Below are 20,248 nucleotides of genomic sequence, written 5' to 3' on the forward strand. Positions count from 1 at the left end.
CCAAACTGAAGGAACCCATCCCACATTTGGCTCATGTAAAATTATTAATTTATATTTGGGTCAGGAACTCTCTCCCTAAATCTCTAACCTTCTGAAACATAAGTGAATCCCATGCCCACAGACTGTGTTTTACCACTGTATCATCGCATGGCTCCCTAACTGGGCTATTAATGGGGAAAAAAAATCTAATGGTTTGTAGGCAATTTTGTCTTTCATTTCAGCTGATGCAAATCTAATGTGTTCCTCCTCTAAAGTAAGCACAGCAGCAATTTCTAGGCCATTAATCCACACCAAGATGAACTGGAGTGCAGCAATGCCAACCTAGCATGACTGTGCAAAAGTATAGAAAAATGGCCCAAAAGGAACAATTGGAAATCAGAAACTAAAACTAGGAAAAAACCAAAATAAAAGTTTTCAAGTTCTACTTGGAGTCATGCCAGAAAATTAAGGAGCCTAAACTGCTCAACACAGCAGAGAAAAATAGAGCTGTACAGAGTGAAAGTATGAAACTTGGGAACAAACAAAGTTTAACAGCAACAGGATTACATAAAGACTGTCTTTTAGCTGGAAATTACAAGCTTTTCCAACAATGGTTGTCTCTAAACACTCAGTGCATTGCACCTCTTCAGACAAGAGCTGTTATCTCCCATTATTCAAGCCTTCCCCCTTCTAATGCTCATGGCCCTGAAGTTGGCATTCATACAGGCAAACAAAGGTAAACATTTTGATTACTGGTAGTGCCTAACCAGATGAGACATCCTGGGATGGCATATAAAGAAGATAAGTGGGAATCTTGCTTCCAATAAACAGCTTGATCACGTACATTTGTCCTGAAGTTAATTTCTAATCAGTAGCATGCTTAATGCATTGCCAATGCTGCCTGTCTGCCCGAGCTCGACATACAAATTGCAGGATTAAGCATATTTCACTCAAGAAAACTAAAAATAAAAATGAAAAAGTTGCCTTCTTGGCAGGAAACATGCACTTCTGACTATGTTTACCCATCCCAAAAAGTGTAACAACCTCAGCCCACCCCCCCACCCACTCCCAGCTTTTTTTTCCCCCCCACAAAGTAAACTGAAACAAATTTTTTGTTGTACAAACAGGTATTCTACAGCTTAACAGTTTTTCATCAACGTGTTTGCATCATTTCTTTTATTTATAAAGGCATCTGCATGTTGAGACATGGTCTTGTCCACATTCTGATGGTTGAAGAGACTTTACCAGTCTGTCACTGCAAGATTTAATGCCCTGCTGACTGGTAGGTCAGGAGCTCCCACGTTGGCACAAATTGTTTTCATCCTAGGAAGTCAGCCTCAAAGCCAAAGGTAAGATTTGATTTTTTTTCATAGAGGAAAAAAAAAATGCTATGACAACAGGTATCTTGATAGAAGTAGTCAAGTATTCTCCAGGGTTAGTTTATTACCTTGTTGCAAGTGTAGAAATCATCTTGCAATCAAGTGCATCCCGCAGGGTGGGTCAGAGACCCACTGAATTTACAAGTGGACACCAAGAAAACCAAGTTCTCACATCCAAGAACTGTGGTTTAGCATCCAAAACAGCAGTTTTAGCAATGGATTTTACAAAAGTTGTGCAGCTGGAATCAAATCACACAGGCATTCATTCCCTCTGGATCTTGGAAACAAAGAGCTTTGGACTAACCTTATTACAGTGACGCCCAATACCCATTAGGAAGTTATCTGGTTTAATGTCTCTGTGTATAAAATTCTTTGTGTGCACATATTCAATTCTACTGATCATCTGTAAAAAAAACCAGCAACATGTAAGATTTCAAAGAGAGCAAGACATTTCACTTAAACCTTCAATGAAAACATGAATTTTTAGTGTTACCTTGCGTGACTTCAGTTTATGTATTTGCTTAATGAAAATCAATTTTTTAAATGCTGTCTGAATATATTTATCTTTCTTGCATGTCAAAATTCCATAATCTTGGTCAGAAACTGGCATGTTAAATCCCTGAGCTATTTCCCAGATATTGAAGTTCACGTTTCTAACCATAGCATGCTATTAAAAAAGTAATACTTTTTCATTACTTCAAAGGTTTTACAGCTACCACAAGCCAATTTTAAAGCTCACTCCCTCCCCTGTCACAGTTACTCATTCATCTGGTTATTCATTCATCCAACATCACTGTTCCAGGTAACAGTCTGCATGGAGCAAGTCACAACTTGACGGTGGCCCATCCTGTCATATCTAGGCTACCACGATCCCAGAATGTCTGGAGCCATGGAGAAAACTCTGGCACATCTGTGTCATCATCCAGGCCACACCATTTCCTGTGTGTGAGATCACAGTGGTTACGTGGCACAGCTCCTCAAACACTCCTCTTGGCTCCTCCAACTCTCCTCCTGCAATCTTGAGTTGAATTATTACATCATGGTTCTGACAGCTGTTTGCTGGACTGTGCCCTGAAAGCCACTTCTGAGCACTGATATCCCCCATTTCTCCCTGTTTCCCAGCTGACAGCTAATTAATGTTTATTATCCACAGGAATAGTGCACAAAACCCCCGTGGATTCCCTGGAGATGCTGTCACACCCAGGCTCTGGCTAAGTGAGCAGGCAAATGGCTCTCTAAAGCAAGCACATCACCCTCTTAGGGCAGCTGAGAACAGGGACAGCTGACCTTGTCTCCAGACAAATGCCTTGAGCTTCCTTGGCCAAGAGCCTGGGATTCTACGAGCATCTGGCTAAGTGACAACTTGGTACTGACATCAATTACGTAATATTAGATGAAATTTCAACTACCATTGAAAAATTTGACTTGAAAAAGCCTCACTGCTTTTCAAGGAGCTGAAGGCAGCACAATCAAGCTATTTAGTAAGTAGCAAGAAATAAATATGGCTGCTCGTTTCAAATGCTGTATTCTCATGACCAAGTTGGAAAAATATCAACTGCTATAAAAAAAGACTTAACAGACCTCAGTTTGAGAGGCCTTGGTTATGTTGGAGGTGGAGTGGCATCTCACTAACAGCTTTAAGAAGTGTCTGTGAGGACCAAACAAGCAAGACAGTTAGTTATTATTAGCTCACTGTCTGCTCCTAGAAGCTAGAGGAGGGTGTGAGAGCACAGGGACAGGCAACAAGAACAAGGACAGACTTGCATGTTGTCACCACAGGTCCCATGGAATCAGATCAACCACAACTGGAGAGAGTTTGAGCCCCACTACCACAACCCCCACGGTGATACTGGCAGTTAATCCACCAGAAGAGTCTTAATATTTTCAAGAAGTTGCCCTTAAAGCAACAGCACAAAGGTTGGTAGCTGCAGTGCATTTTGTAGGGCAGAGCACACAGAAACCATCATTGCTTTGTCCTTATTTAGGTCAAGTGTTCACTTAGATGTATGAAACACTGCATCAATTATTTAACCCACTCTGCAGAGAGTCCCTCAGGGCTCTGAGGCTGCTCCCACCAAGGTGTGCACATACCTGGTCTGCTAGCATAAGTACTGTTTTCATGGTAAACCTGCGAGAACAGAAGTTGAAGAGGTCTTCCAAGCTGGGCCCCAGAAGATCCATGACTAGAACATTGTAGTCCTTTTCTTGACCATACCACCTGCAACAAAGGAAATGATCCAGCATTAGCAGGAATCCTAATGCAGCCCAGGATGCCATCAGTGCTCTCAGCTGCAAGGGCACGCTGCTGACTAATCTTCCATCCTGAAAGCTAACGAGAAATTAATGCTGCTAGAGTCTTATTTTTCCTGGAAACAAAAGTCTGAGCATAAACCAGAACACACAAGCTGGCAGTTTTCCCTGCAAAGAAAACACTGCTACATTTCAACCACCAAAATACCAAACACCAGAATGAAAATGCAACCAAAGCAGCAGTGTCCTTATCCTGAGAGGTGTGAACAACACCTGGACTGAAATTCCTCTGCAGGACACCTTCCACTCATTGTTCCTGCATCATTTCACATCACAAAACCATCTTGACATGCTTCAGGTTTTCAGGTTTGACTTCTCTGCACTACAGCAAAGCAGCTCCTATACTTCTTCATTTATTTCCCAACTTTAAAAATGTCAATCAAATTCTACTGTCCAATTAAATAGAATATAAAGACTTTTTATCAGGTTTTCAACATCACAGAGAAAGAAGCACTAAAGTGTCAGAAAAGCAAAAGTAGAAATCTAACAAAATATTAATTGCAGCTATACTATGATAGTCACCCCCAAGTGCCTAATACACCGATTTTGGGCAAAAATAAAGGCTAACAATGCTGTGAGGACAAGCAGAAGTCCTTCCATGGATTTTTTTTTTCCCTTGCAACCCATGTTTAGCACTTCCAGCATTGCTCTGCTTTATGGTGTCTGCAACTGGGGGAAATATCTGCCCACCTAAGCTGCCTGAGCAGAGCTGGAGCCACACCCTGGACTGCTGCACATCTCAGCTGGGAATCTCCACACTCCACATGGACACTGAAAGATAGGGTTGGAATATTCTCCTCTGCAGCCCTTCTGCACATCCCAGATAACCACAGTGAAGTGGCAGCTGTGTGAAAAACTGTTTTTGAAGCTGACACTGACACCTGATTGATCAGAAGGCTACAATTTTGCCTTTTCTAAGCACCTGGTCCTTATGACAAGGACCTACTGCCAACAGTCCAGGGAGAATTTCCCCTCAATTTCCCAACAACAGTGGCACAGACAATGTACCCCAAGGATGCACCTCGTGAGAAGAGCATGCAGATAAAAAAAATAACTCAAGATTCAGCTGAAGTAGCTGCTGGGGCTTAAATATCTGTACAGACAGTGTATTTCCACTTTAGGCAATGCCTCCACCACACCAATGCATGGTTGTCTGGAAAACAGTTACCACTGATAAAGTCAACAAATTCCTCGGTACTCACAGGATTCCAAGCTTAGCTGGGGTAGTAAAATACAACGTTTACAAAACCAGAGAGAAAAGATTCTATATTTGGATTTGTTTCAGGAACTACTGGGCTGTACCTTCCCACTGTCTGGATTCTAGTAGAAGCCATGCCCTTCACCCTGCATTGTTATAAATCTGATAAAAGTTATATACGAGCATGGCTCCCACTCCTTGTTTTACAGATCAGTCTGGGATCTTTATTCATTTCCTACATCAAAATGGGATGCAGAAAATACAGACTTTGAAAGCAGTCATTCAGATGAAATGTCAACAGAACAGCTCTATAAACATGAATAACTCCACGGGTCAGAGGTGAAAATGAAACATTATGGTCACCTAAAGTAATGAAAATTGGACTGAACGACCTGCCTAGGTATTCTGTTCTACCAAATTTAGGTTTGTTGTGAAAAAAAACAAAACAAAAAACAACTAGAGAGTAACAGGCTGAATTAAGAATTCTAAGGAGTAAATCAAGATCTAGATAAAGTATGATTTTCTTCAAAGGATGGAATTCTAATTGAGATGCTGAGTGTAATTGCTCAGCACAGCAATGGTTCAGTACCCAAGAGATGCAGTGAAAGGGAAAAGGATCAAAGATCAGCCTTCACTTGAGCTAAGAAAATTTAGTTACAGCCTCACAGAAAAGGTGAGACTCATGCAAAGGAAGCCCACCCTGGCAAGTACATTTTAAAAAGCTTTTTGCTCCTCCACAGGGATCTGTCTGCTGACTAAGTGCAGTAATTCAGGATGATTGCACAACCTCTGTTCAACCTATTTCTATGTATGCACAAGAAATTTTGTCATCTCCTGACCATTCTGCACCAGTGGAAAAACCATTCAATTCTCCAAGACAAAGAAATAAGGCAGAACCTCTTAACATTTCATTTTCATATTTACCTGCCTGTAATTCCTCACAGAACACTGTGACACTTATTCATTCCACTACTGGCAACTGGAACTTCTTCCAAGGTATCAGAGTAACTTGTGTTTTATTTCCTTTGCTAACACTCCAAGTAAGTTTTCATTTTCCTTGGAACATTTCCAGGGAAAATGGGATTAAGGAGTAAGGCTACATCAAGGTGGAGGAGCTGCTACTACTGGCAGCTCAGAATGAAAGAATATTAGAAGTCTTGGCTTTCCTTAGGAAAACTTAGGATATGTAAAAGCTGGTGTCCCAAAAAGAGATCTTCCCAAATTCTAATACTGCATCAGGGAAATTTGGAATAAACTACTAATATGAGGGAATGATCCATACAAAGCTACAGCAGCTATTAGTGGCAGTGGCACCTCAGAATAAAAAGGTCCCCACAGGTCTGATAGAGCTCCATGGACTTTTGTCAGCACACTAGAAGTCCTTTCCCTCACACTAAAGTTGAGAAAAAACTACATTTTAAGCAGGGAGTTTCAGAAGTGAGTGAAAAGTGGGAGCAAGATATATAACTGCTTGAGAACTCAATTCAGGTGGGTAATTACTCTGATTTAGTATTATTTCAAGAAGAGAAGCTGATTCACTAGGAAAACTCCTCCTAGTCTTTCTCGAATTGATTCCTACTGCGCTTTACAACCTTACACAAAACATTAACAGGACAGAATCATGAGGAATAATTCCATTTACCCTTGAACAGGCAGTGTCACACCAACTTCTGACACAGATCTCACAAACCTCCTTGAGCTCCAAGGCAGGAAAATGCTTCATCACTCTCCCTTCCCTCATCTGTTTAAAACTACTCATTTCAATTAGTCAGAATACAGTAAAAGCTCTTTTATGAAGCTTTCTATCAGAGCATGGTTAAAGGCTGAGCACAGTGACCTTAATTTGTCTTCAGTGACTTGTCTGTGTGAAAGACCAAGACTGGCCACGTCACCAAGTTTCCAAATGGTGTGGTTTGAGTCCTGATCTATTGTCCCAACATCAGCACAGAGCTGCAATTTTCCAACATCTTGGATTTCAGTATTTGAGCTCTGTGGGAACATCTTAAGTCACACCACAGAGCGGTTTGAAAGTGTTTTAGTTTCCAAATAATACACAATAAAGAAGGTATGATGTCAGGTCACATGGCAAAGTGGATGTTTACTTGAACTGACACGGTGTGGTTTATTTAATTCTCTGGACTAACCTTGAGACAAGGAAGTGAAGTCTTGATGCATATCTAGTACTTGGTGGCAAATATTGTAGTCAGCTCTACCCAAACTTAAAATCCTTTTGCCTTTTCAGAGCTGTGTATTTCAAAAATCAAAAACATCTATTTCAGCAACTGCATATTTTGTACATAATTTCAAGGACAAAAGAAATGTTTGGGGAAGTGTTTGTTAATAGCTTGGTTTGTTTTGTTTGGACTTTTTATCTGCTTTAGCTAAGAACACATTTCATTTGGTTATTACAGTATTTTTTTCATCTCTTCCTTTTAAAGTATCAAACAGAACCATGCCAAATAAAACATGAAGGGGGTGAAGGGCTAACAGAATGCTCACACAGGCCATGAAATTCCAGCCCAATTTCACACTACTGTGCCACTCACACAATTCCAGCCAATAATCAGCAGTTTCATTCACTACACTGGCAATGATGGTAATTACAGCAAGGTAACAACTCAGGACAAGTACCAAAAATGTGTGAGAAATAAATAAAAGGATTCAGGAGATTCACATTAAAAAAGTCACATTCAGATCAAGATGAAGGAAATTACTGAACTAGTGAACAACAGCTGTTAATCAATGGTAAAAGAACCCCAAATCCCAGAATTTTGAAGCCACGGAGGCAATAAGGGCACCTTGCTTTGCCTGCAGCTTAGATAAAAAACCAGAACATAACCTCAGTGTCACAAGAAACCATTCCCACCACCAGACAAACCATGACAAGACCATTTTGTTCCAACTTAATAAAAGCTCTCCTCAATCAACACCTGCTTTGCCAGGTAACCCATCCTCCACTAAAAGCTCCTGTCAGCTCCATCACTGACTATTCCCACAGGGGCTCTGGCAACCTGGAATTACAAACACAACTACAGGAGGCTGTGCTTTTGTGAGACAAGAAATATCTCCTGGTGCCTCACTGCAGGGAAGGACAGTGCTTCCAAGAGTGGAATATTTAAACTTTTATACTTCCAGAAACGTTTATACTCGCATTACAAAAAGGGTGATTTTGACTTCTTTGACATTATATAAACTTTTGCTACTTTCATAAATTATAGTATGTGACCCTATGATTACTCTGTGTAATCCTATGTAATTAAGTTTCCCAGCACTTGGGTTTTCAAGCAACAAGTGAAAGAGTTCTCGTGACAAAAATGGAGATTTTCAAAAGAACTAAGGTGGATAAAAAAGCTCTTAGAACAAAAACATATAGTGAAAAAGCAAGCTGGAAAGAACTTGCTAATAGAATTAGCTGAGATCACCTAATTAGTAAGTCTGACAAGTCAGCAGGCACACGAGGGGGAATATGCAAGTCTGGAAGGCCTCATGGACACAAAGGATTCAGACATCCTACAGAAATCCAAATGGCACTGATCTGATGAACATTCTGAGCTCTAGTCCACTCCTGCCAGCCCTAAGTCATTCACACAAAAGTCTCTGAACTGGGCGTTAGATGATGGAACTAAAGAGGAAAACACTGACCTCCCTGTAATTACATAGCTCTGACATCCCTGAAAAATACCAAGGAATTCTAACCAGAAGAAGTGCAGCTGTTCCACACAGAACCTGGGAATTGGGATCACTGCTGCAAGCCCTGTCACCAACTCAGGAAAGGAAATCCAAATCCCAACAAGGACAGGAAAGAGACTCAAGGAAAGATGGGAAGATTGTGATCTCTGCAATCATGCATTCCAACAGCTCAGCAAGGCAGTTATGGAGTTATGCAATTATTCTTTATAGGTACAGGAGAATGGGAAAAGGGAAAATGTTATGAACAAAAATCAGGGAAAAAATAACTGGCATTTGACTGTCCCAGCATTATCTTTAGGCACAGAAGCTCTCTGGCTCTCTCTGTCCAACAACACAATCATGAGCATTGCCCTGCTGGCCTAGAAAGTTGTGATGCTGCACCTGACTGATTCACACCCTTCTGCTCCCGTGTTCTCCCATGTTCTCAGCACAGACATCTCCTGACAAACCATGACACTGCAGACAAATTGCAAAGTGTATTACGTCTGTAAAAATACATTAAGTCTTACAGACACTGAAGCAACACATAAAAGAAAGGTAATCCATCAAAGATTCATGTCTAAATTGACACCTATTTTATATTTCTGCTTTATCTCCCCTGAAACTGGAAAAGCACTTAACTGTTAGCCAGCTAGGAGTAATATAAATGAACTTCCCATAACATGGCATGACTGAAATCCTGAAGTGGAATAGTTAGCAGATGTCACCTAACGTTAGTTGCCATGGAGAGCATGAATTAGGCCACCCAAGTACTAAATAAAGCAACAGCCATGAACACCCTACGCGATGGAGTTGGCTCCAACCTATAAATAAAATTCTGTATCACTTTTTGTACAGTTCTGAGAGCAACACACACCAAGTATGCCAGCAGAACTCACCCCCTCAGCGAGGAGGTGCTTTCATCTGCCCAGTGTTATGTTGCAAACGTGCAGCTGATTCCCTGGTGTGCTGAGCTGGTTAATAAAATACATTCACACCTGGCAGGAAGAGAGGAGTTGAGTTTCTCCCTGCTAAAAGCAGGAGTTTCAGTTCAGTGAGAAGGTGAAGCATTAATCCACAGTGAAACATCACTGAGGAAAAGTGTGTTTTAATATTATTTCTGCTGATCGTTTGTTTCAAAAGGGAGTAATACTGACCTCAAACTCCAAAAACTGAGTTAAGGAGAAAAAAATTCAAACTGTGGTCTCTTTTGAAAGCTTTGACAGAGTCCACAAAAACAACTAATACAGGATTTAGATTAGATTAGATTGCTGGAAAATAGATTTTCTTTAAATATATTTATTCTCTTAGTAGAGGAGCTGTAGGTATTCATTTAAAAGATGAGCTTCCATTTTATTTACAGCCACAAGAACAAGAGGCTTCTGGTTACCTATCAGATGGTTCCACCTTTCAATATGCAGAATTAAGTAATAAAGTTAATTAATAGTAGGCTTTACTGATAGAACCTTTTTTTTTTATGGGGGAGTGGGGCTTCTTGTGGGTTTAGTGTGTATTTTTCTGTTTTTCTCACGGTGGTTTGGGGTTTTTTTTGGTGGTTGGTTGGGGGGTTTAATGCTGCAGGAAGTTACTGAGAAAACAGTTTAAAATGAAAGTGTTTGAGAGGTATATTTACAGGTTTTTAAACGCTGCTAAAAAAAAAAGAAATCAACATTTCAAGTGCTTAAGGTAGAATCAGCTGTGAGAACTCTCAGATTACCAAGCTTGACCACATTTTTCCATCACAAGTAGTATTTAACCAAGATGTATAAGGGCAGATTCTGTTAATAATTATTCAGCACCATGGCAGTAACCAACCAGAAGCACAAATACTGTAGATATTTTTTTTTCCACAAAACTCAAAAATTCAGAAATGCAGATTAACTTACTCAGTTTGCAAGAGAACTTTGCAAAAAAAAAAAAAAAAACCCACAAAAATCACCAAGTCAGTAGCTCTTTGTTTTTAAACTCACAAAGAGCTGATTTTCATCAAGGATACAACCAATAGCTGATGAACACCATAAATGGCAAAAAAAATCAAGAGTGGCTGTCCCAGGTAATTTGAATAATTGCTTTTGTGAATAAGAGTTTTAACAGAGTTACACTGTGGACAAACATCCAAAAAAAAAAAAAAAAAAATCAAACCCAATCTGCTGCATTCCTCCAAGGCAGAACCAGGAATTGGGGAATAATAAAGGTGGATAGTCCCAACTAATAGGATCAGTGCCCAGTTAACAAGATTACAGCTCAAAATGCTTTGTCACTGGAAAAGAGAGGAAAAAAAGCAAAGGGCAGCTGATGAGTGAGAACAATGAGAATAAGCCCAGCAGAATGCTGGCCTGGCCATTGTGTCCTAAAGGCACAGCACACTGTCACAATGTTAAGCTTGGTTTCAGAGCCTTTTGTGAAAAATGAAGGTAATAATTAAAAGAAATTTGTACATCAAGAATAAACCACGGCTTGGAAAAAAAAATATATCTGTGGAGTATTTATGGAAGGTTTTGGAAAACTTCAGGACAAGTTTGGAAAGTTTGCTATTCTTCCAGGAAACAATAAGTAGCAAAGTTAAAGATCTAAAAGGGTTTAGAATGTTGAAGGAATAAAATTTCCAATTCATTCATTCCACTCTCACTTTTTGCTATTTTCTGTGCAAACAACATGTTCTGTTATAGTGGAATTAAGCACCTCATCCACCCTCCATGAAAGGTGAAGGTTAAGATTTGACCCCACAGAAGCAACACTAAACTTTTAACTCCAAAACTGAGCTTTTTCACTCGTTAGTTTCTTGCAAGGAGCCAGGAAGTCCATGAAATCAACTTTAAAGGATGTAAAAAGAAGTGCTTGGTTCAAGATAACTGAAGTGACACTCTAGACATCTGTTCTTGTAATTTTAAATTATGGCAATCCCATCTGAAGGCAGAACTCAGCTGGAGGAACAGGAGAACCAAATGAATGAGCAATCCATACCTCATTCATTATCTCAACTCTGAGTCACAAAACCACAGCAGAGACCACTTGAGTGAGGCAAAGTCCCCTCATGCAACTTCCAGGAAGTTGATCTTGGCCACTGCATCACTTAAGGAGGTGAAAAATAGAGGAAAAGTCACTCAGTCTTAACTGAGGAATACAAATTTTCATGTTGATGTGTCCAAGATGTGCAGCACTGAGATAAAAGAGCTGCTGAGTTCACTTTATAAAGCATGGCACCGGGGAAAGCTTGGCATGATTTCTCCATTTCCTATCAAATTCTTGTGCTGCTGTTGTTTAAAGGTGTCACATTACAGGAATTTTACCAAATGTATTGACTTTCCTTCAGCTTGATTCATCCCTGTGAATACCCTGAGCCAGGAACAGCCTATTCCAACGTGACAGCATATTATTATAAAACAATGGTGGCACATGGATTATCAATGACACATGCAAAGTGACCTAAGTATTGACTTGAATTCGCAGCACCATGGATTTCACTTCTGCTGAACACAGAACATTGTAACATTTGTCAGAAGAATTGTGTTGAGTCCCCTTGCTCAGGGTTCTGGTAAGGAAGAGAAAACTAAAGCTGGTTTAGAACTCCTAAAGCATCACCAGATCCTCACAGCAAGGTGAGAACCAATACCAGCAGCCCAGAGAAGCTCTCAAGCAGCATCTGGCACATCAAACTAGATCTACAATTAATGCTGCTTCTGCAAAAAAAATAGTATATCCAAAAAATTCCTAAAAAACGCTTTTCCAGAAAAATATTACAAATATTAACATTGTGAGAATGTGAAAGGACTGACATTGTCCAATCCATCACAGACCTTTAGCACAATGAGTCTGTGAATCAATTTGTTGAGTGTTGCTTCATTTATCCATTCTCAATTTTTTTTTTTGTAACCTTGTATTATTTTTAGGGGGTACAAGAACATCAAATACAGAGCAAAGTTTCTCAATATGCAAGATTATCATCAGTATTTCACAGGACATTTTGACCAAATACAAGAAATTAAACAGTTTCTCAATGGAAAAGCCAAAAATTTGCAACTTGGGCCTCATTGCAGAGCTACTCACACATTTACTTTTCAAAAAAAGTAGTTCAAGAATGCCTGCTTTTCCAGTTCTGTGATGAAACACCTGATATCTGCCTGCTCTGGCTGTTTTCCCAGTTATCCCTGTTTTAGCACGCAACCAGACTGTGAAAGCTTTCCAAAATGCAATTCCTATCCTTTCAGTTGTGAAATAAAAGCACCACATTTGAAAAAAAAAAAAAAAAAAGAAAAAAAAAAAGGAAACTGTAGTCCAAAAGAAAGACTGCATCTGTTTTCACATCAGCAACTCTGTTGAAGCTGCAAGTATTTAATTCAGGTATGCTGATTGTATCCCTGCAAAAGGCTGGAGTGAATGAGGACAGATGGTCAGGACAACACTGTCTCCTCTAGTTCACATTCAGGATCAGAGCCAGTTGTGTTTGGGGGAAGGAGGAGGGAGCTATTAACCTCAGAAATGCAGATTTGTACTAGGCATTGTTCAAATTAATACAGAATCTCGGCTTTGTCATCATTAGAACTTTAAAACAGACCCTAAATGTCACTGGTGATGCTGTCCAAAGTCAGGAAGGGTTAAATTAAATGGAATCCGCAGTTTGACACAAAACCTAAACTGGAATAGTTTGTGCAGCATAAAGTAACAAAACTCCTTTATGCTATTGTTCGAAGGGAAAAAGTACTAACTGTAAAAACAATTATTAACAAAGTTTCCAAAAAAATAAAAAAAAAAAAGAACAACTCGTACAAAGTCTCCAGGAGAAAACTGAAGTTTCTTGTAACTCTTTGCTGCCCAGATTCACAAACTGGGCACTACCCCAGGGCAACACCTCCATAATCCCATGAGGAATAACCCCTGCTGGAGTCCTGCACCAGCGATTTTCCTTCCACATCGGGAAATTTTAAAACTCTGCCGGAATATGAAATAAAGAGCCGCATAATGAGGAGCTGGGAGGGATTACTGCCGGCACTTTAACCCGTAAGGAAAGGCTGGTGACGCATCTGGTGCGGGCAGCAGAAAGGAGCTGCTGCCATTTCATTGCTGTTTCAGGTTCTCCGCAGTCTCAAGGCTGGAAAGCTCAGAACTAGGGAAGGAAAAAAAAGGCACAAGCCCGAGCACGTCCCTTGTCCCACCAGGAGAAGGGGGAGGGAGGGTTAAACACGTCCAGCCGCCATTTTCTGAGCGGAGCAGGAAGACATGTTGGAACAAAAAAAAAAAAAAAAAAAAAAAAAGAAAGGCAACAAAAGAAAGCAGCCATTTCCACGGCAGGCTCCCAACTCCCGGCCAAACAGGCTGCTCACACTTTGTTTTAATGGTCACAAGAATTTCTCGCAGCTCAGGAGCTGCTGGGTGGCTCACTCTCCATAAAGACAGCAGCCCTGAGGAGGAACTCAGCGAGTTGGGGAGCTTGGAATGGAGCTTTCCCCTCTCACCACCCCAAATCCCTCCTGGATAAATTTCCTTTCACGGTGGTGCTTTGCCTGACACTAAAAAGTATACAACAACTCTCAACATACACTGCTAAGCGTGACAAAAAAAAGAAGTCATACCAACACTACAGCAAAGCCACTGGCAACACAGGGCTGATCCCTACCGTATATGTGGGATGCCAACTCCTCCCTGCAGGATCTTGTACAGTTTGCTTTCATAGAGCAGCTGGGGATGCCGAGCCTTCTGAGACTCCAACTTCACAGCAACTTCCTGCAGTGAGAGGGAACAAGGAGTCAGGGCAGAGCGTCCACCGAGCTTTTAGGGGCACAGAACTTCCACATCCCCCACACACCCCTGAAGGAAACGCTTTCAGTTTATATATATTTATTAATTTCCGAGCTCGACGTGCTGCGTTTTGTGGTGTCTTCAAATAAAATCCACAGGGCGGTGATTTGTAGGTGAATATCCATCCCGGGTCATGGAATTGAGCTAGAGATGAGGAGTCTTCAGAACCACTTAAGTGAGGAAGAACATACGTGGGTGTTTCTTCTTTACAGCTCAGAGCCGTGAGGGGGAGGAAGAAAAGAAAAAAAAAACCCAAAGGAAAAGCTGGAAAAACAGGGGGGATCTTCTTTGTTTCTATTACTGTTGATGAAACGAGATACAAAGTGTTCCCCAGCTGAGGCAGAGGAGGAGATGAATGGCGGGCGAGGGACGACGACTTTGGCCGCTCACAAAACACAAATAGGTTTAAATCTGTTTTTCCCCACCATGGTTTTCGCCTCTTTTCTCCTCTCCCGAGTGCTGGGTGGGGGAGCCCAGCAGGGCTCTGCTGTGGAAGGGGCAGCGAGAAAGAGTCTCGGGGATAGGGGGGATGAAAACCCTCGGGGGAAAGAGGGGAGGGAGAAATGAAACACCTCGTAGAGGAGAAAAAGAGGGGAAGGAAGACCCTCGGGGGGAAGGAAGAGCCCCAGCCGAGGACACGGAGGGCACAGCCGGGAGCAGGGGGAGCTCGGGGAGCGATGGCTGATGCCCTTCTGCCCCGGGGGAGAGCAGGGGAAAGTGCGAGCGGCCCTTACCTCCCCGTTGGTGATGTTGATGGCCAGATAGATGTCCCCGAAGGAGCCCGAGCCGATCTTCCGCACCAGCTTGTATTTGCCTCCGACAATGAACTCGGCCTTGGAGCCGCTGCTGCTCGCCATGGCGAGGGGCGGCTCTCGGGCCCTCCCGGCCGGCTCGGCGGGACAACGAGGGCTCTGCGGCCGCCCCCGAGCAGGGGAAAGGGGCTGGAGCGGGGAGAGCGGCGCAGCCAAGGACGGTCCCCGCGCTCAGCTCCACACAGGCCCCTCGGGCGGGCGCCCCCCCTGCGCGGCTCTGCGCCGCTCCCCGGCTCTCGGCACGCTCCAGAAACACGAGAAGCGGCCCCCGAGGTGCTTGTGAAGGCAGGGAGGGGAAAGGGGGGGGACTCGCGGGGTCGCGGCGGCCGCCGGCCGCTCACTCGGCCGCCGCCGCCATCTTGTGCCCGAGCCGCCGCCGCCGACACAAAATGCCCCCGGCGCGCGGCCGCCGCTTCTTCACCGCGCGGGGCACGCTGGGAGCGGGGCGGGGCGCTGCCGCCGAGACCACGCCCCCTCGCGTGGATTCACCAATCACCGTCCTCGCTTTGCACCCCGCCTTCCAGCCGGGCGCGGCGATTGGGCGGTCGGTGCACGCGCGCATGCGTATAGTGCCACCCCTCGGGTCCGGGCGGAAGAGGGCGGGGATGGCGGACGTGCCCTCAGTGGCTCTTAAAGGGACAGGCGGCGGGAGGGTTTTGGGGGGTTTTGGGGTGTCAGCGCTGCCCGCTCGGCCCTGAGGCATGGAATAGGGACACGGACTGGGTCAGCCACCGCCGAGATGCCACCCCTCGCATGGGGCTGTTCTCAGGCTCTGCTTGAAGCCCAGGCCCCAATATATGTGTGCATTAATGGGCTGGTTTGTGAATAAATACATAAATACAGAATAACTTCGTTCCATGGAGGTGTTTAAGGAAAGGCTGGATGTGGTGACAAGGTGGGGATTGGTCACAGGTTGGACTCAATGATCTTGGGGATATTTTCCCACATCAACAATCCTGGCATGTTGTGATTGTTCCCATGAATGGTGAGCACTGAAGAGCTGCCCAGGGCTGCTGTGGATTGTCCCACTCTGGAGACATTCCAAACCCACCTCCATGCGTTCCTGTGTCTCTTCCAACCCTAACAAATGTGTGATTCTCTGAAATGCACCATCCCCTTTCCCCATATCCCCAGGGGGGATCGCGAGGCCCAGCCGTGCACCCTCAGTGTGCTTCACCACCTTCCCTGCTCCACAGCTCACCCTCAGCCCCTCACCCTGGGCCTGTCGCCGTGCACAGCAATGCTGGGTTATCCCTCCAGGTGACAGTCACAGCAATGCAGGCTCTGGGTTATCCCTCCAGGTGACACTCACAGCTCGTGACCCCCTGACAAGGACACCACCAGCAGAACCTCCACCACGGCCACATCCCTTGTCCCTGCAGCCCTTCCCGTGTCCCACACCCTCCTCTCTCCCAGCCAGGGTCACCCTGACCCAGCATCTCGTGCTCCAAGTGTTCCCTGCAGTCTGTCAGAAGTGAAATCTCCCCCGTTGCCCCCTCGCTCTCTCTCTGGGCGCTGTGAGTTTTCCCTTTGCAGGAACACCAAACTGTGAATTCCCGGTGACTCATCATCACTCCCTGTCACAGCAGCGTCTTCTGCCGTGCAGGGCTACATTTGGGAAATGATTCAGTCTGCAGGAGAGAGAAAGCTCCTCCAGTAATGTAGCTCATGGATGTAGAAGGAAAGCCTTCTCAGGGTGTCTGCTTTGAAGGCAGGCAGGCAGAAGCTGCTTCCCAGCTTGCCTGGTGCACCCAAAGCCATGGAAATAATAAAAATGTGGATTTTAAAACCATTCTGTGCACAGATTTTTTTTTTTTAATAGCTAACTGCTTTGGAGATAAGTGAGATTGAGAGATCCAGGTTAGGACATACCAGTAGGATATGAAGGTGGAGGAGTTCTCTCAAAGAGCGGCATCCACACAGTAGAAGAATCTTTTCTTGCACTCACCATGTTGCTTTCTAGCTTGGTAAAAACACTTTCTGCCTGCACAAGTGCAAAAGAGCCCTGGCTTGTGTCCATCTGGCTGTAAGGCAGGAAGGGAAATCTGTGATTTGCCTGAGTTTCTTCCTGTGGTGGACTCAGGGAGCTCCAGATGACTCCACAGTAAGAGGCTGGGAGGATTGGAGAGGGAAGATTGGCACTCAGCAATGCCCAGCATGGCAAATATCATCTCCAAGCTCCCCCTGTGTTCCAGGGAGCTTAAATCCAAGGTTTTACTACAGCTCTCCCTGCGTCTCCGATAGCAAAAAAATGAAATGCAAATGACTCAAAATCAGCCAGATGCACCAGAAGGGAAAAACGATGCTCCGAGAACGAGCTGGCCTCCAACTCATTCCCACCTCGGCTCTGTCAGGGAGCATTTGTGCAGGCAAGAATATCCACACTCTTGTCACTCACAGGGATTGTGGGTCTTGTGTGGGGGATCTGGGATGCATCACACACTCCTTCAGGGGGCTGGAGTTTCCAAGGGCAAATGAGGTATCTCTGAACATCACACCCGTTCCTGAAAGCAGAGCCCCGTGTCCTCAGGTGCCCCCTGCGGTTTGCAGACAGCTCAGGGCCGGTGTGCCTCTGTCGCCCTTTGGGGCTGAGTTGTTTTTAATGGTCGCTCTGGATGGGATTCGAGCAGTTGGGAGGCGTTTGGCTTGAGTCACGTATGCTTGGAGGAGCTGGAAAAACAGGTCTGGAGCTGCTGGCCCAGGAAAGAGCCCCATGCCTGGCTATGCAGGAGAGCAGGATCTGCTGGGCTAGGCAATGCTGCCACCTCCTGCCTGCTGGGGACAGCTCTGTGTCCTGGGGACAGCTCTGTGCCTGGCTGGTAGCTCATTGCCCAGGGGACAGCTCTGTGTCCAGGGGATAGCTCTGTGTCCTGGGGACAGCTCTGTGCCTGGCTGGTAGCTCATTGCCCAGGGGACAGCTCTGTGTCCAGGGGATAGCTCTGTGTCCAGAGATTGGATTTAAAATTCCAATTAAATAGCACTGAAAATGCGAGTTGGGAGGGAAATTTCAGGCTGAGCTGAGCTGAAACCTCACTGCTGCTCGTACAGGGTGGTCTCTCTTCTTCATCCTCTCTCCCTCCTGCTCACCCCTCTCACTGCCCAGCTCTGGCAGCTCATCAGACACTCCATGGTCAGCTCAGAACCGACAGAAATTTTTCCCAATGGTTTCTCCTGGTGTTTTCTCTGGGTTAATGTTCTGCCAGGCTGGTGACTCTTATGGAGCTCCAGGGTTGTCCCACGTTGGCAGAACAACAGACAGGAGAGATCAGATGGAAAACTGAAGGAACATCCTCCACTGCCTGGAAAGGAGCTCTGCAGGCACCCAGGAAACAGCATGAGAACCCATGAATCCCCTGCTGACAGGGAGAACACCAACCTCCTGCTCATTATTATTTTTCACATCTTTCGTGGCCACCGAGACAATGAAAACATCTTTATATATGCATCACTTGAGAGAGTGAAAGGAATAAATCCTCCCTCTTCTCTTTCCAAAAGGCAAGACAGAAGTCCTGTAGCATGACCTACCCTCCAGTATGAGCAGCCCTCATCTCCAGCCTGAGGTCTGATTGCTCTCTGAAGTGTTTATTCTCTCAGAGAGATGGAGAACCCAAAGCAGTTTTACCCATTTTCCCTGTAAGTGAGCAAAACCCATGTGCAGATGAAACCAAGACGTCCCCAATGGGTGTCACTGAGTTCTGGGCAGCCAAAATCACCTCAGAACCCCTTTGCTCTATGCCAGGAGGGACAAATGAGCTTCTGACACCACTGAGGGAGGTGTGTTCAGCCAGATCTGGTGACAGGTTTGCAGTCCCAGCAGATCTTGGTTTGGAACACCCACACCTCACACCAGCAGCATGTCCTTCACACAGGGACCTTTGCCCTCCCTGCCAAGCCCCTGCCTTCAGCTTGGAGCTGACCTCAGCTCATCCTCCAGCCAGCTATTTTTAGCAGAGCTTATGGTGTTTGGGCAAACGGCTGGAGAGGAGCAGCTTGTGCCAGCAGGAACCAAACCAGGCTTGCTCTGGGACCCTGTGTGAGGCAGCTCATCTTCACCTGCTCCTGCCTGAGGACAGGTGGCTTTGGCCAAACCCTCCTGTCCCTCAGGTGCCTCTGGTGGAGCAGGGTGACATCAGGATCACCAGGACACTGCAGTGGGGCAGGAGGGATCCAGTCCCTCCACATTCCATGGGAAACGTCCTGCCTGACACCCACCCATGCCAAGGGCACCCAGAGGCACCACAGAGGTGCTGCTGGCCATTTGTCCCTGCCAGAGCCACTTGTCCCTGCTGGAGCCACTTGTCCCTGCTGGAGCCACTTGTCCCTGCCGGAGCCACTTGTCCCTGCCCTCCTGCCGCTCCCTCCCTGCACTGGCACAGGGCTGTGGGGAGCCAGCCCAGGGAACTGCTCCAGGTTGAAAATAACTCCGTTTTTCCGGAACAGTCTGACACTGGCAGCCTTTGCCAGGCTGGATCTGAGTGCAAAGCTTCCATGCCAGTGCTGGCACGAGGCAAGAGGCACCATTATTTTTGGCAAGGGCGCCTGCTCGAAGTGTTTGCACGCAACCCTCAGAAAGTTGTCAGCCCCTGGAGTTACAGCCAGCACAGGCGATGCCTTTTTGCCTCAGCAGGGATATGAGCAGCCATGAAATCATGGCATTTCATCTCCAGCACTGCTGCAGGAGAGGACAGTGGAGACAAGGCTGGGACAGCACTCTCCCACTAATGTAAACCTTTTTTACTTGACCATATTGTATCTCCAGACAGATCCCAGCATCCACAGCCATCATGCCTTCCTTGTCCTCCAGCAGGGAAAGGACACAACAGGCCCTGGAGATGGGATGTGGCTTTGGGACAGAGCTTGGAGCAGGCTGGGACAGTGGGACAAATCCCATTCTTGTGGTGTCTGTGTCCAGGGAGAAGCCAACAGTGCCACTTCCAAGCCTTGTAAGAAGTTAGAGGGGAATTCTGCAGTCTGGGACATTCTTGGCTGTTTGGAGAGAGGATTTTTTTATTTTTAAGTACAGGAGGAAAAGGGGGATTTTCAAGTTATTTGGATGATTCACAGGAAATGTCAGTGCACAGCTGAAGATCCACCAATGCACTCGT

General features: G+C 45.0%; 1 protein-coding gene across 3 annotated transcripts in view; it reads right to left on the reverse strand.

Moving 5' to 3' along the window:
• CSNK1A1 (casein kinase 1 alpha 1) overlaps positions 1–15,570 on the reverse strand; it is a 31,972-nt gene extending 16,402 nt beyond the window's left edge. For 2 of the 3 annotated variants that reach the window (XM_085074036.1, XM_085074035.1), the window contains exons 1-4: positions 15,066–15,570; positions 14,150–14,256; positions 3,450–3,576; positions 1,663–1,761 (exon numbers count right to left, since the gene is read on the reverse strand). In XM_085074036.1, coding sequence (XP_084930162.1) covers positions 1,663–1,761; positions 3,450–3,576; positions 14,150–14,256; positions 15,066–15,188 — 456 coding nt within the window. In that variant the 5' untranslated portion in view covers positions 15,189–15,570. The remainder of the gene's footprint in view (positions 1–1,662; positions 1,762–3,449; positions 3,577–14,149; positions 14,257–15,065) is intronic. The other variant, XM_085074037.1, reaches the window with a different exon arrangement.
• Between the last annotated feature and the right edge of the window lie 4,678 nt (positions 15,571–20,248).

The sequence above is a fragment of the Lichenostomus cassidix genome, chromosome 13 (genome assembly GCF_008360975.1).
Source record: "Lichenostomus cassidix isolate B80296 chromosome 13, HeHo_3.0, whole genome shotgun sequence".
Taxonomy (NCBI): Eukaryota; Metazoa; Chordata; class Aves; order Passeriformes; family Meliphagidae; genus Lichenostomus; species Lichenostomus cassidix.